We start from the raw sequence: 17,313 nt of genomic DNA, 5'->3' as shown, positions 1-17,313 counted from the left end.
AAAGCACTGTAAAGAGTGGGTCACTTGGACGGCCATGTTGTATTCCCACCCCTATGTCCATACTAGGAACGGAAAATATGAATAGAAACGCTCACCCCTGATCTTTTCTAGTATTGCCACTTTAAGGCTAGCAGTAGTTTGAAATGGAACTTGCCTGTTGCGTGCGTTCCCCACACCTGGGCTGTGCTAGGACAGACCAGGCTCAATTGAAGTGTTTTCATCAGGCATCCCAACAAGGCTGGTTCTGGGTGTGAAAATTCTGGGCCTGACTATCCTCCTCCTCCTCCTGCGGTATCCACATACGCCTGCTTCCTGCTGGTGTACACGTTCCCGGATTAGCGTGTCTTTTTTGGCGCCCGTGTTAGCCCTGTTCGAATCTCAAAACCTTCCTCTTCACTTCTGCTTTCTCTCTCCCTCTCCCCTGCTAAATTCTTCACCAAAACAGCACTGATTCTGCAACTGGGCCACTCTCACCGACCTCGGTCCTGGGCCCAGTCACTCTTCACTTGCACTGCCTCCCTGGCAACCACTGCACTGCGGGACTGTCTCTGTATCCCTACAGCCCCCCCCAGCACTTGTCTGCACTTACCTTGCACTTGCCACCAGCTGGCCCTATTTATTTATTATTTTATTTCTATTCTACTTATTTGTACTGCACTCTCCCCCCCTCCCCCTTCCCCTTGCACTTTTTCCCTTCCCCCTACCCCTGCACTTGCGCGGTCTGAATGACACCTGGCCTAGTAGGATCGTTGTCTGTCTTCCCCTTGTTCCCCCCTCCCTGCCTCGTCGCGCCTTGAAACACTTGTGTATAGGCGCGTTACAAATGCCATATCATATCATATCATATCATTTTGCAAGGCAAGCCCACCCCACGGCACATCTCTTTTCTTAATTAGATATTAGCAATCTAATATGCTGCCCACATCCACTGTTGCTTTCGGGGAAGTAACAGCAGTTACGATCTAGCACTTTAAGAATAAAGATGTGTGCATCTGGCTCCAAATGTGTCCGCGCCTGATTGTGTGTAGCAGTTAGGTGGCTGTGTGGGTGCATAGCCCCAGGCAAATTAAGAGCTTGGGCAGGTTTACTGAGGGCCCAGGTGTGCTGGGCTAGCAAGATAGCTCAGCGGGTTTAGCACTGGAATCTGCCAATCGAAGTTGGTTGGTATTTCCACCCACATGGAGAACATGTCTTTCATCCAGTTCGCAAGGGTGAACGTAATTAACTATTTGAAGAGTGGTTTGGCTTGGTTGCAAAAAATGCCAGCACACACTGTAGTGGGGCAAACAATAAAACAGAACAATTACCATGTGAGCACGGAGAGCCACCCCGTTACAATTTGCAATGGAGAATGGTTGTATAGCACCGCGCAACGTTGGCTGCCTTTCCCAAACCCCCTCACCCCCGCCCCTGTTAATTTTAAGTTAGAGCTTGGGTAAACTTTAAAGCATTATACTTTCTCAACCCATGTGTGCCCTTCCCCATCCATCCCACTACTAGTCTGTGCCAGCAGTTGCTGCAGTGCCAAACATGTGACATGGTGCAGCAGCAGTGTGATGGGCTGCTGGTGGGCCGATCTAGGTAGGTCTAGCACTGAACTGGCGCGGGGCGCCCATCCGCACTGCGGGGCGGCACCGCGCCCAGCATTATGGGGCCAATATTTTTTGGGCACTGGCACTTATTTTTTTACAAATTAAGCACTGGATGAAGGCTGTGCTGGCTACACCATATGCACCGTCTACCCCAAGCCGCCTCGTAACTCTTAGCATAGAAGTGGGCCCGGATTGTTTAACAAGCTCTGCAGATGATCCTGAAATGCCTGGCAAGCTCCATCTGCTCCCCGACACCCTGCACGCAAGTAGCGGCAGCTGCCCCATCCTCGTCAGAGGATGACAATTCCCTGAGGGGTCCGACAAGAGATCCTCCCTGGGAGGAAACACTTGCAGGAAGTCTGAAGAATGTTCCATCAGAACTGGAAACCGCACTTGCGACTTCCAGTTCGGGGTGACTATGACTACTTCTGCACTCTCTTTCCTGATATTTGCTAAATCCCTTGCTAGCATCATGAAGGGGGAAAGGCGTAGTGCACTGCGTTTGACCGTGATTGAAGAAACGCGTCCGCCCCGTGCGCATCCGAGTTTAGCCTCTAGCTGATAAAAGGTTGGTAACTCTTTGTTCAATCTGGATGCAAACAAATCGGTGTCTAGGGGACTCCAAAGGGCAGTGATCCAAGTCAACACCTCCTTGTGTAGCATCCAGTCGCTGGAGTCATGGCAGTAGCACGAGTTCCAATCCGCTACCACGTTCTGAACACCTGGGAGGTACTTCGCAGTCACAGAGATCTTCTTAATGAGGCAGTAATGCCAAAAATCTTTGGTGCCCCCTAAGTGATTGATGCATCGGACCACGGAGATGTTGTCCATCCTGAGCAGGATGCAACACTCCGGCTTTCCCTTGGTGAAGGCCTTCATTGCTAAACAGCCTGCAAGTAATTCTAAGAAATTGATGAGGGACAACTCCTCCTGTGACCATCTGCTTCCCGTCTCCAGATGGCCACATATTGCTCCCCATCCTGCTCTGCTGGCGTCCAATTGTTTGACGAGCTCCGGGACGTCTCTGAAGATGGCCATCCTTTCCAGGCTTCCATGTTCTGAAGCCACCATTCGAGCTCCAACCTCCTTTCTTGATCCATGGGTACCAGCTGATGGTACCCTAGAACCCCCTTGCAGGACCGACTTTTTAGCCTTTTTAGGGCTCTATAATGTCGGGGGCCTAGAAAAATGACCTGTATGGAAGCTGCCAGAAGGCCAACTATTCTCGTTAGTGCTGCTCTTAACTCCTTCTTTATTGCTTTCATCTTGGGAGCTGGCAGCTCCAGAGTCGCTCTCGTATCAACTATAAACCCCAGAAATTCTAGGCGTTGTCTGGGGATCAACTCTGACTTCTCCCGATTTATCAGGAAACCCAGGGAGGACAGAAACTGGGACGTCCACTGCAACTGACTGAACAGCACCTGCTTTTCATCCGCTAGCATGAGGATATCGTCCAAGTATACGATCATGCAAATACCTTTTTCTCGCATGGCTGCTGCCACCGATCTCATGACCTTCGTGAAGGCCCAGGGCGCTGATGCCAGCCTGAACGGCAGGCATTTTAATCGTCATATCCGCTAGCATGAGGATATCGTCCAAGCATACGATCATGTGAATACCTCTTACTCGCATGGCTGCTGCCACCGATCTCATGACCTTCGTGAACGCTCAGGGCGCTGATGCCAGCCTGAACCGGAGGCATTTTAATCACCTTATCTGGTTGTTCCATTGTAACCGAGGTATCTGCGGTGTGCCCTGGCTATAGGAATCGTCAGAGAGGTATCTTTCAAATCCAACCTGACCAGCCAGTCTCCTTTATGGAGATTGTCTCGGAGGAGGTGCACTCCTTCCATCTTGAAGTGCCTGTAGACCAGTCAACCGTTGAGCTCCTTCAGGTTGATCACTGGTCTCACTTACTCTTTCCTTTGTATCTGGAACATGTTGCTCATAAAGGTCATGGATGCCCTGTCACTGTGTTCTATGGCACCATTGCTCGCCAGCTGCATTAACTCTCTCTCTACAAGATTCCGTTCTTCGTATGTGTATGCAAATTGCCTTGGCCTGGTCCGCTGCACTGGCGGTGCTAGGAACTCTAGCTGAAAGCCTGTCTGCAGCAGCCAGGAGATGCTTGAAAGCATTTACCAATTTCTTAAGTCTAACAGTGTACTGCCCCCCAGCGGGGGGTAGGTAGATGCCTTTCTCACCGGTTTGTGTACCTGGGTGCCAGTAATAGCCTCGCCCTCTGCGTTCTCTGTTGCCACGTCCTCGCGATGGGAAGAATGCATCTTGTTGCTGGGACTCCCAATAGTGGGCTCTTGGGTTCTGCGGCCTTCTTTGTGACTGGAAATTACCAGACACCCAACCTATGCTGCGACCGGTCCTGGCAAAAACTCTTGATTGGGAAATCGTTTTGATGGATGTTTGCACTTTCGCGAGAGCCGGATATGTGCCCACAAAGCACCCCATCTCTTTTACAAAAGCTTCGCTGAATAGAAGTCCTTGCGCGGCTTCGCTGGCTTCATAGGAAGCTAGGTCTCCTAGTTTCCAATCAATCTTAAGCAGTAGCCCTCTTCTTCTCTCAGACGAAAGGGCACAATTTGCATTACCTAGGAGGTAACTGCTTGTTGCGCCCAATTGGCTGGGGTTTCAGGGTCCACCGCTCCCCGGTATGCTTTGCTCTTCCGGCTAGGTCCATGATCTTAGCTATGGGGCCCGCCATGTACAGAACTTTCTCCTGGCAACCTTTCCAGGTGTGGCCCATGCCCTTCCTAAGATCTCTGGAGGCTTTTAATATTAATGTGATCATTTTTGGATCTAACTCCGGCATTTCCGCCACTTTTCCAGGTAATTCCATTCTGGGACATTCTGACTGCATTCACAAATGCACCTCTTTCTCAATCGGCTTGCGTAGCCTTTGAGTCATACGTGTCGCCACTCTCGGTGACAGTAAGCCAGTCATTTGACCTCCGATGCACTATTGACTTGGGGTCAAACATGTCCGTACATTCTTCTCTGGGCTCCTCTAAATGCTTCTCTTTGCATTTCCTCTTCCCACTCTTCGACTTCTGGGATGCTACAGAGTGGGACACTATCGACTCTGATGAGGAGTCATCATCCCCTATATTTTTCACCCCTAGGTAAGGGGGTAGGAGGCTTGGCACAGTTGACCGCAACATGAAGGTGTCTTTCAGCTTCTCGAATGCGTCAACAGCTTCAGGAGGCTTTCTGGTTCTCTCCTTGCCATGACCCGGTGGGGGGTCGTAGGATATTTTCATTTAAGGGTCTGTTCTCTCCACCCTTCAACTGCCTTAGCGCTAGGCTGTTCTGAGGACGTGCTTTTGATTACTTAGGTACTTTGTTTCTTAAGGGAATCCCCAATTAAGGACACCAGGACATCCAGCCTATCCTGGAGGGGGTGCACCCCTTGCAATACTGCATAAACTAGGGAATGCGCTGAAACCCTCTTAAAACTGAGCGTAAGCTCTGAGTCATCTTTTGAAAATTCTTGGCCTTGACTCCCCACACTCCTGTCATCTGATTCCATCATGTACGCTATTACCACTGGTGCCTGAACGGTGCAGGCTGAATGGCACGTCCTGGGGGTGTGAGGTGTGGGGGGGATTGCTGCCTATGGGGCTATATGAAAACTCTATGTCCACAACCTTCTTGCTGGCTGTACACTTCCTCGGGTATGGGTGTTCTAGAAATATGCAGCAATAAAAGTTCCTGCTGCTGCTCCTGTTTGTGCTTACCAGTCTTTACTCACTGCCAAAATTGGCCTGTAGCCCTTTTTCTGGATTATCCCAGGCTCTCTTCTTTATAGGGCTGCTCTGGGTTAGACGCGCTCAGTGAGAAACATAGATCTGTGCCTGCTGATAATCCTCTGTGGTAACAGCTCCGGGCCTGCTGGTGCTCGCTGCGATAAAGATTTTATTCCCTGCGGGCGGGAACACATCTAAAACTGCGGTGTGAAGTGGAGAACTGAAGCTGCTTCCTAGAAAAGCACCTGTAACATGCTTTGTGTGTGCAAGTAAGCCGAAAAAAAAGGCTCTTCTCAGTCGCGGAGGGGAGGAAACACTGCCAGTCAGTTACTCGCGGGTCCAGCTGCGACTCTGTGAACACAATTCCGCTCTGCCAAACTGTGTATGCGTGTCGCGGCATACTAAGTAACATGAATGGAACTAATCTGCAACGTTAATAGTTATAAACTCTGGTCATGTTCTGACATAGCTGAGTTCAATACATAGTTAAAGACATAACATTACACCAACAATCCCTACAATAGCAGGAGCTAGATAAACATGCTAATTATGTTTTTGGAAGAGCAGAAAAGAAGAGGAAAGGACCCGGTCAGGAAGTGGCTCATGGGACACCGGGACAGGATATGATCATGAGACTACCAGAGACACTGGGGTTCGTGGGATGTGAAGTTTTAGAGACTGTTTTCTTTTATGTTTTGAAATTTAAAATAAAGGGAAACAAAGATTTTATTAAAGAAATATGAAGATTTAAATCTGCTGAAGAGTAGAAATAAAGAAGTTGAAGTATCTGGTCTTGACATGAAATCAAAGGAGTATTGCACATGTGCAAGATCTTCACATTTTAAATGCTGTATGTTCCGCAATCTAATATATGAGATGCCCCCCATGAGATAGCTTCTTGAACATATGTTATTGTGATGTCTACCGAGTTGCCCCATCTTCATGAACTCCTTCTGGCCAAGTAACAACTCTGATCTTGCTTTGCAGGTTTAGTTTCAGGCGGCCGCAACGATATATACGTCTCTGATGCTTTCCACAAGGCGTTCCTGCAGGTAAGCGTCTCCATCTGGCCTGTTTTCGTGAATTGTAACAATTCTGGGCGGCAAGATACAGGCACACTGTGCAGAAGATTGCTTATTCGAAGGGTACGACCGCAGTAGCAGAATAGTTCAAGCATCTTAAATAGCAAAGCAAAGAATTGTTTTCCTCTGTAGTCTTTGACCTCCACTTTGAAAGTTCATGACATTTGGCAAGTAGCTGGTGCATTCCTCACTCCTTTTCCTGGAGTGTTGTGGTTAAACGACATAGGATTTTTTTTGTTTTGCCTCATGAAATATGTATTTTCTGAAGGTTTCCTGAAATGTATCGTTAATGATCTGGCTACGTTTCTGTTTTACAATAATACCTTGTCTGATGGTTACGGGGTATGATATTGATACAATTTGATATGCTTTTTTTCTACTTTTTCTCTTTTACTTTGAGACCAATAATGATTCTCAACATGTATAGAATGCTCAACAATGTTTGCTTAGTTATATTCTCAATATGTTAGGTTTGTGTTACTTTTGTACACACATGTGACGGTATTGGTGTTAAATAAAATAAAACTTAAAATTCTGGCAAGTATCTGGTCTGGCCACATCCGAAGACTCACACCAAATCTGGACCTGGACTCTTTCGTGCAGAAAAGAAATGTTGGAAAACGGGTGTTTTTGCAATGTGTTCTCCATAGACCCGAAAACGTGCTTTCGGTACATACATGTCGAAATTCTCCACTTTGATTTTCGAGATATTCGGCACACAACTAGGCCTTGCCTGCAACTGGTGCATTCCTCACAAACTTCGAAACTCGCAACAAAACTCAGGATATCCCCAATTCTAATTCAATATTTATTTTGTATTTTGAAACATTCACTGTAGAGCTGGAGTAACACCCGTTTGCACATTGCAGGTGAGGCACGCGCACAAAGGCACCAACCTTTACCAACAACAAGAAGCTTGGAACAAATACATGCAACCACCATACGACTGTATCCTACAGACCACACCAGACATAAACATCAAGCACAGAAGGAACATATGGGCACACGCTAGACCCATCACCCTATGATAGGCAGTTACAAGAGGTTATTGACATAACTCCACTCTCCGGCAAATGAACAACAACTCACATTTAGCCAATGATTACACTTCACGGCATGTAATATAGATATGCAGAGAACATTCTCAGTATGTACGAACATTACCACAAGCAGGCACCAAACCACAACACACACACAACTCAAAGTATTGTAATTTCATCAAGAAATATCAGTAACTGGTGAAAAGCACAAGCTGTTACGTTGTATCCATTTGTTAAGTGCATGTTCACATGAAAAAGGGTTTCTTGGCGCTGAGGTAAAGTTCAGAGGACCAGAAGGCAGCATATGCATCAATGCACACCGGAAACAAAGATAGGTCTTAAGCTTATAAAAGAGTGAAATTAATTGTGGCTAAGACAGAGGCGTGTACTTTTGTTTGCTAAAAATTACCGAGTGGTAAATTACTTTGTTGTAGTTACTTCCTGGTAGTATAATAGTTAGGTATATGCTGCAGGATGGTAGGTGTATGGGGTTGGTAGGGGAGCGCTTGAATAGGGATGTAAGGGGGTACCCCCCACCATGAAGTAACTACCACGAAGTAAATGATCACTCAGTGATTTCTGTTGCTGACCCGTCAGAGGGGAAGCAATCACAAGCACCCAGGCGAGAGGCGTACACGACGACTGACCGCCCTTATGGAAGCATAGAACGTTTAAAAGAGGTTTGCCAGAAGACCAAAGGGCTGTGGCAGGGACATGCTGAAACCAAAATTTCCTAGAGCACAATATTGTTAAAGTCCCTGCTGTGACGTTGACGCAGAACCTTCAAATAAAGTCCAACAGGGAGCCAATGCAAGGCAGCAGCTACAGGATTAATAACTCCACCTGTGTTAGTTGTGCTTTAAGTGAAAGGTTATGATCGTGTGTGACCCCAAATTCTTCACCCCGTGTCAGGTTCCGAAAAAGTGCCCCTGGTAGGGGCCAAAAGCATAGACCCCCCGAAGCCTCTTGATTGCTGCTGAGCAGCATAACTTCAGTCTTGTCGCTGGTAAACAGTCCAAAACCGCTTCCATTACTCAAAGATGAAGTGAAAAGGCACAAGACAGTACAAAACATTTTATGCAAAAAAAGAATAAACCCCTCAACTTGTTCTGCAAAAGAGTTTCCATAATCTGTCAAATGAACACCAGCAGTGTCTAAGGGATCGTTGCTACAGATATGGTTGTGGTCCCGTGTCTACACGCCATAATCACTCATGAATGCAGACTTGCATTTACCGAATATACGATGGGCTTTGTGAATCTAGCAGTGGACTACACTGCTCCATATCCAACATGGCTGCTCTGCAGTAGAAGATAACGCTATGGAGCTCATGTTCCACTGTGGCGTAACGTGAATGGAAGGTGCAAACGCTTTCAGTAAGGCTTTAATGCCTTCCATTCGTGCCACATTTCCAATCATTTGTATGGTGGAGAGGAGTGTCGGAATGCAACTTGCGTAATTCAAGGTATGTTGCGATTTATGTCACTGTGTAATTGTTCTAAAGCTTGATGGTCATGCAGATATTTGTACCTCCGTCCCTAAGTACCGCACAGGCAAGGCAAAGTACACTGCCTGTGCAGTCTTTAAGGCCATAGGTGTTGTAAGCCGTCAGACAGGAACTAGGAACACCGGAAAAACACCCCAGGAACCACTGTAAGGCAATGAATGGTTGTTAACCAAATGAAAGGACAACAATGCAATGCAAGCAGTAGAAGTATTAAAGCTTACCCCCAATGTACAATAATGGTGCCTTGAAGGGACAGCATACAGGTGGCAAGGTAAACAGGCTAGGTGTTCTGCAAGGCTTTGTGAGAAACAACACCTGGGTCGGCTGACAGAGACCAAACAGTATGGTTCCGATGGTGTAGTTCAGGATACGTAGTTTCAAGGTGCCGAGGTTGAACAGAGGCAGTCTGGATGGCACCGAAAACAAAGTACCAAAAAACGGAAACCAGGGAATAGGCAAATCAGGTCCGTAGAACAATCCGAGGTCGAAAGGAGGAACAAACCAGAGTCTGAGGAGCAAGCAAAATCAGGTCCATAGAAAAATCCGAGGTCAAAAGGAGGAACAAACCAGAGTCAGAGGAACAGGCAAAATCAGGTCCGTAGAGCAATCCGAGATCTAGGTAACCGAGAATCGAAGAGTAGCAGCAAGCGTCACAAAGTCCCCGCGGTAGTCAGCTGTGAAGCATTGTTTCCATGTTTGCGGCCGCTTTTATACCTGCTTGAAGCCGCCACATAACGTGCGGCCGATCACGTGGTCTTGATCACGTGCTGTCGGGGTTGCTGTAGGAGGATCGGAGTGTGCCGCTTGAAGCCTGTACAACGAGGAAGCTGTCGGCATGTGAGTCTCCATGGCAACTGCCAGCGAAATGAAGGACGGAAGACTCCTGGGCAGCCGGCTGTTGTTCTTGATCGCAAGGCAGGATGCAGTCGCCTTACTGTGTGCATCATGAGTGACCTTGCAGGTAGGTGTAGGGGAGATCGAGTGCGTGCAACTGGGGGTGTAATGCGAGAAGTGACCGGGGAAGTGATGCAGGGTGTGACAGAGCCCCCCCCCAAACGCCCACGACCACGTGGGCAAGAATGGTGATCCCGATGAAACTCCGTAACCAACCGCGGGGCATGAACGTCCCGAGAAGAAACCCAGGAACGCTCCTCAGGGCCATACCCCAACCAGTCCACTAGGTATTGGAGGCGACCCCGAAAAAAGCGGGAACCCAAGATGGCATGAACCTCGTAGACATCCGGAGAAGACAAGGAGACCGGGGCAGCAGAAGGGACCAGCCGTGTGGGAGCCAGACAAGGCTTAAGTAGAGAGGTGTGGAACACAGGGTGTATGGGCCATGAGGAAGGAATGGAGAGGCGAAAAGCCACCGGGTTGAGAACCCGGGATACCGTGTAAGGACCGATAAAACGGGGAAGCAATTTGCGGCAACCAGGAAGACGCAGATGACGGGTCGACAACCAGACTCGATCCCCCACCCGATACTCAGGGGCGGCCACCCGTTTCCTGTCTGCCTTGGCTTTCATGACGGTCTGGGCTTCACATAAATGGACCATGGTCTGTGCGTGGACCGACACCAGATCACGGGCACAGTCATTAGCGGTGGGGGACGCCGAAGAAGGGAAATCAGGGAGAGGGAGAGAACGAGGATGTTGCCCATAGAGAGCATAGAAAGGAGAGAAACCAGTGGAGGAGTGCCAGGAATTGTTGTAAGCGAATTCCGCCAAATGGAGCAAGTTCAACCAGGTATCCTGATATTGTAGTGTCAGGCAACGCAAGTATTGTTCCAAGGCCTGGCTAACCCTCTCCGTTTGGCCATCGCTTTCTGGGTGATAAGCTGAGGAAAAGTGAGCGTCGATACCAAGGATTTTGGTAAGAGCATGGCAGAAACGGGAAGTAAATTGAGAACCACGGTCTGACACAATGACCTGAGGGAGACCGAAAAGGCAAAAAACAGATTTGAAAAACAGCTGAGCCAGTGTGGGTGCTGTTGGAATCCCTGTACAGGGAATAAAACGGGCCATCTTGGTATAAGAGTCAACGATTACCCAGATGGTATCGTAACCCTGTTTACGAGGCAAGTCTGTGACCAGGTCCATAGATATCGTGTGCCAAGGCTTGGGAGGAATAGGTAATGGTTGCAAAAGACCCAATGTGCGACCCTTGCGTGTTTTGCATTGAGCGCATATAGAACATGTGTTTACGTAGTTCTCCACGTCACGTCTCATCGATGGCCACCAACACCAACGCTTTAATAACTCCAGGGTATGGTGTTGTCCGGGGTGTCCATTGATGGCCGCGTCATGGGACCAACGGAGTGCCTTGTTCCGAGTGTCACTAGTAGGAAGGAATAATTTCCCTTGTATAAATGGTAACCCTTCCTGAAGAACCAAGTCCCATTCTTCAAGCGCCTGAGGATGGAGTGAAACCCACTGTCGGATGTCAGTCAGCATAGAAGGGGAAGGGGTGCAAATACATACGACATGCCCCTTGTCTAAGAGCGTGTCCGGGTACAAAGAAAGAGGCTCACCCCCAGGAGAACGGGAAAGAGCATCCGCCTTACTATGTGAAGTACCTGGCCTATGCTTCACCACAAAATCATAGGCAGCAAAGAATAAGTGCCAGCGTACTTGTCTGCTGTTGGTGCATTTAAGGGAGGCCAGGTCTTGTAAGTTTTTATGATCAGTATAAACCACGGTCTGGTGTTTGGCCCCGATGAGATGGTGTCTCCAGGTTTGTAGTGCATCTTTGATAGCCAGCAGTTCCTTTTCGGTTACTGTATAGTGGGATTCGGATGACATGAATTTCCTGGAATGAAACGCTACAGGGTGTAATTGACCCGTGGATGGACAAGGTTGCGAGAGCACTGCACCTAATGCGAACGACGAGGTGTCCGCTTCCAGTATAAACGGGAGTTCGGGATCGGGATGTTGCAGTACTGGGGCAGTAATGAACCGGGACTTTAGCGTGTCAAAGGCCTGTTGGTGTTCTGTAGTCCAACAGAAAGGAACCCGAGGGCTGGTTAGAGCAGTAAGGGGAGAAACGATGGAAGAGAATCCGGCAATGAAACGCCGATAGAAGTTAGAGAAACCAAGAAATGATTGCAATTGTTTGAGGTTAGACGGGGCGGGCCATTCCGTGATGGCACGGACCTTTGCTTGATTCATGGAAAGGCCTCCGGGAGTAATGTGAAAGCCCAGGAATTCCACCTCCTTAGTATGAAAAATGCACTTCTCGGGTTTGGCAAACAAGGAATTTTCCTTGAGACGTTTCAGGACTTCTCTAACATGGACTATGTGTTCTTCCAGGGATGGTGAGTAGATTAATATGTCATCCAAATAGACCACTACAAAAACATCGAGTATATCGGAAAAAAGCTTGTTCACAAAGCGCTGAAATGTGGCGGGGGCGTTGCAAAGGCCGAACGGCATTACGGTGTATTCGAAAAGCCCTTGGCGAGTGCAAAACGCCGTTTTCCATTCATCACCTGCCCGTATGCGGACCAGGTTGTAGGCCCTCCGTAGATCTAGCTTAGTGAATATGGAGGCGCGTGTCAGTCTGTCCAGCAGTGTCGATATGAGAGGGATTGGATAACGGTTCTTTATGGTAATGGCGTTCAGTCGCCTGTAATCGACACAAGGACGCAGGTCACCCTCCTTCTTAGGCACAAAAAAGATTGGGCTAGCCGCTGGAGAACAGGAGGGTCGAATGTGACCCAGACGTAGCGCTTGTTGGATGTACTCCTTGAGTATCTGTTCTTCGGACGGGGATGAGTAGATTCTCCCTTTCGGTATGGGTGCATCGGGGATGAGATCAATGGGGCAATCGTAAGGTCGTTGAGGTGGTAATCCCTCTGCCATGGCTTTGTCAAAGACATCTAGAAAATCATGATAAACGGTGGGAACCCCCGCTGTAACAGCCCCTATAGTATGTGAGACGTTGTGTAATGGTTCAGAGTTCTCCAAGCTGGAGGAAGCCATGGCCCCAAGGATGGAGGCGGGAGACAGTCGTGTTTCGGGATCCAGCAAACAGAAATGCTGGCTGATGTCAGATTCAAATGTGACCTGTCCTGTTCCCCAATCGATCAACGGATTATGCTGTCTCAACCAGGGGATGCCCAGAATGACACCAAACTGAGGGGCAGTGATGAGATCAAACGATAGGGTCACCTTATGTGTGTCTTGTATCAATACCACCAGGGGAGCGGTTTGGTATTTGATGGGGCCGGATGTGAGGTTGGAACCGTCGACTGTTTGTACCGACTCTGGGTGTTCTTTCTTGACCAAAGGTAGATTGAGAGTGTGTGCTAAGGTGATGTCAAGAAAACACCCAGTGGCCCCGGAATCAATTACAATGTGTACAGGATGTGCTGCATCTGTGGTGGTTTTTAATAGGACCGAAACCGGGTCCAGCGGGGTTCGAGGAAGGGCCTGCCCGAGGCCCCAAACTTACGGGCGGGCCTTCCGAAAACCCGTCGATTTCTCTTTTGGTCGGCGGGGACATTCTTTTACATAGTGTCTGCGTATGCCACAGTAAAAACAGGCATTGTCGGTTCTCCGACTCTCTCGTTCTGACTGGGTGAGGGGACTCCTGAGCCCGCCGACCTGCATAGGTTCTGGAGTGGTAGCAGGCGTGGGAGAAGGCGCTGGGTTCGGGAAACCAGATTCTGCCTTACGCTCAGACCTACGACCGTCAATTTGTAGAGTCAGGTCCACTAAATCAGAAAAGACAGATGGCAGCGCAGGGACCACAGAAAGAGCGTCCTTCATGCTATTACAGAGCCCCCTATAGAATACAATGGCTTTCTTTTCTTCGGGCCATGAGGTTTCTGCTGCCAGTTGGTTAAAGCGAGCGATGTACTCAAGGAGTGATTGTTTGCCTTATATGAGATCTAAGAGTTCAAGGTCCCTGGACTGTGCCTTATATCTAGTGTCAAACACCTTACCCATCTCAACCACCAAAAGGTCGAAATCGTACAAGGCAGGGTGATCGTTTTCGAGTAGTGGGTTCGCCCATGTTGCCGCTACACCGGACAAATGAGAAAGAAGAAAGGCTGCCTTGGTCACAGAGTCAGGGAAGGCCTGAGGCCTACATAGAAAGTGTAGTTTGCATTGGTTCAGGAATGTGCGGTACTTTCTTGGGTCACCCTGAAAACGTTCCGGGGCAGCGAGGGGGAACGAGGTGGGAAGGACCACTGGGGTAGGGACTGTGGATGGCACGGGAGGTGGTTGATTTTGGGGACTAGGGTCACCAAACTCAGCATCTGCAGGCAATGGGTAACGAGAACTCTGTAGGGCATCACGTCTGTGGTGAATGGCTGTTGTGGCTCTGGTCATGTCGGCTCTAAGGGCAGTGATTGCTTGCATTAAAGCGGCCACGGGGTCCCCGGGAGAGGCACTCATGATCTGGACGACCAGGAAGGATTCACAGTCTGTTCTAAAGCTTGATGGTCGTGCAGATATTTGTACCTCCGTCCCTAAGTACCGCACAGGCAAGGCAAAGTACACTGCCTGTGCAGTCTTTAAGGCCACAGGTGTTGTAAGCCGTCAGACAGGAACTAGGAACACCGGAAAAACACCCCAGGAACCACTGTAAGGCAATGAATGGTTGTTAACCAAATGAAAGGACAACAATGCAATGCAAGCAGTAGAAGTATTAAAGCTTACCCCCAATGTACAATAATGGTGCCTTGAAGGGACAGCTAAAAGGTGGCAAGGTAAAGAGGCTAGGTGTTCTGCAAGGCTATGTGAGAAACAACACCTGGGTCGGCTGACAGAGACCAAACAGTATGGTTCCGACGGTGTAGTTCAGGATACGTAGTTTCAAGGTGCCGAGGTTGAACAGAGGCAGTCTGGATGGCACCGAAAACAAAGTACCAAAAAACGGAAACCAGGGAATAGGCAAATCAGGTCCGTAGAACAATCCGAGGTCAAAAGGAGGAACAAACCAGAGTCCGAGGAGCAAGCAAAATCAGGTCTGTAGAACAATCCCAGGTCAAAAGGAGGAACAAACCAGAGTCCGAGGAACAGGCAAAATCCTTTTTTAGTATTCTTGCGAATAGCTTTGATGCCTTTGTCAAAGAGAGAGGTTGGACAATAGCTTTTGGGTTTGTCTCAATTGGCTTTCTTGAAGATGGGCGCTATAACTGATCTCTTCCAAATTATTGGGATTTTGGCAAATGTCCACAAAAGGTTGAAGTTCAAAGAATAGGAATCCAGAAGAGATATCATGTTTATAAAGATCAATGGATAGAGGTCAGGGCCACGTGAGGTGAAGGATACAGAATTAGTTAAGACGTCCTTTACATGAATAAGGGAAAAATGGGTACAATACCATTATTGGTCATCTTCCCATTCTGCACACCAAATACAGAATTATTTAGTTCACAGCATGAAGATGAAAAATATTTCAGCCTTTCCGATTCCAAGGTATTTGCCACCCCATCCTTGTTTGGATCATTATTCAGCAGTCCTGTTGCAACCAGGCACCAAATCCTTAGATGATCTTTGCAGAAAATGGCGCAATGGCAGGCATATTCCACTCTCCTGTGCTAGTAGGCTAGCTACACTTACATTTTTATAGTTCCTGCGGCTATCTAATATTGTAATGTTGTAGCCTGGATAATTCTTCAGGTTGTATAGCAGCAGTTGTTTAGCTGCTCTGCGGGTACAATTATACCACCTACTCTTAGGCCCAGGGTTAACAGTTTTTTTGCCGTTAAATGGACGAGACTAGCGGTCTAATGAACTCTATTAAACGATCAAACGCTGTTAGCACCAATTCCACTCCAAAATCGATGTCCAGATACAATATTTAATCTCTGAGATTAACCTTAAACTGAGCCCATTAGGCAGCAAATGTGTCTTCAGCCTGTCCAATAGGCTTTCTACACACAACGTGATTACCAGTATTTGTGCTAATCCTACTAACATAGGAAAGCTTTAGTGGGTTGTGATTGCCTTTACTACGCATTATAACTTCTAAGTGTACACCATTTGCTTATGGGGACCAAAAAGTAATAATTTATTCTGTAAGACCATCTCCTTCCTTTAAAGGTATAATTCCCTTGTCTGTCAGAGTGGAAACACCTGCTGATGGACTTAAACCCAACATTGTGAAAGTATGTCACAAAGACAAAGCCCTCAGCATCTCCTTTTGGGTACACACAGAGGGACTGGGGCGTGATCCTCACTTGTATCACAAGGAACACGCAATCTATTATAGCCCCCTGCATCTATCACTGATTCAGCGTTCTAATGGTAGACTCGATAAACCCATCCAAGTGCTCCCTTTCCTTAGAGATGGGTTGCGAGGTAGGACAAGGATGCGGCAGACAAAGTGAGAACCACCCAAGGGCAAGGATGGGCTAAACTCTAGTAGCAAAGCAGGGCTATAAGCCACCCCAAGGATTGGAGCCCAACAACCAATCCCTGTTTTAGCTGACACACCTGGGAGGTGGGGATACAACCCTGTAAATAAGCATGGGCTCCATATGAAAGTGGAATCAGTTGCAATAGGAGCTTAAGACCAGATACGGAAGACAGGGGTTGTTTGAAGCAGGCTGCCAGAGAAATTAGGAGAACACGGAGCGGGAGCAGAGCCCAAGAAGCTGGAAGAGAGCTCCATAAGGCAGGGCCACACTGAAGCATCTGAACTGAAGGAGAGACCAAGGAGACCAAAAAGAGAAGCCAAAAGAACTGTGGCTACTGTGAGAAGTTGGCGAGTGGTGGCCAAAGTTAATGATGGTAACCTGGGATTGGGTGCTGCCCAGAAGGGTGAAAAAGCTACACAAGATGTTGGTGGGGTTGAAGAAGATCACTGAGAAGAGAGATGCCATCCCCAAGGGTGATGAATGTGAGTGAGGCAGCAGTGAGTTAGTGAAGCTCATTAAGAAGATGGGTGGCACCATATGTTAATGTTAATGTTAAAGGAATTTATATTGCTCACCGTCGACAATGGAATTGGTCCCCAGGCGCTCAGGCGGATCTGCAAACAGGAAGGTGGGTTCGGTTAGTCAGGTGAAGAGGGAGTAGGAAAGTGAGAGAATTAGTGTGCTGTTGGCGGCTTCAGTTCGGTTTTCACCGTGCGCTGAGCTTTGGGGCGACTATCGGACCGATGTGGGCCCTCATGTGCTATTGGTGCGGTTTATGTGTTGTTTGTTTGTTGTTGCGGTGTGATGAAGTGAGTGCGGTTTGCTGAGCGAGAAGATGGTTGTGTGGATTTTTGGGTGAGTTAGGTATGCAGAGATTTGAGCATAGGATTAGTGGGTTATATATCCTAGTTTTTACAGATCTTGTTATATGTATCCAGTTGTCCTGTAGGTAGGCATAG

General features: G+C 48.1%; 1 protein-coding gene across 2 annotated transcripts in view; it reads left to right on the top strand.

The window, feature by feature from the left end:
• SERPINC1 (serpin family C member 1) overlaps nucleotides 1-17,313 on the top strand; it is a 209,884-nt gene that overhangs the window by 173,445 nt on the left and 19,126 nt on the right. For both annotated transcript variants that reach the window (XM_069641093.1, XM_069641094.1), the window contains one exon: nucleotides 6,341-6,405. In XM_069641093.1, the coding sequence (XP_069497194.1) occupies nucleotides 6,341-6,405 (65 nt within the window). The remainder of the gene's footprint in view (nucleotides 1-6,340; nucleotides 6,406-17,313) is intronic.

Source organism: Ambystoma mexicanum, chromosome 1q (assembly GCF_040938575.1).
Source record: "Ambystoma mexicanum isolate Mex_15411 chromosome 1q, UKY_AmexF1_1, whole genome shotgun sequence".
Taxonomy (NCBI): domain Eukaryota; kingdom Metazoa; phylum Chordata; class Amphibia; order Caudata; family Ambystomatidae; genus Ambystoma; species Ambystoma mexicanum.
Note: the sequence above shows the minus strand (reverse complement) of the source record. Positions and strands in the feature narration are given on the sequence as shown.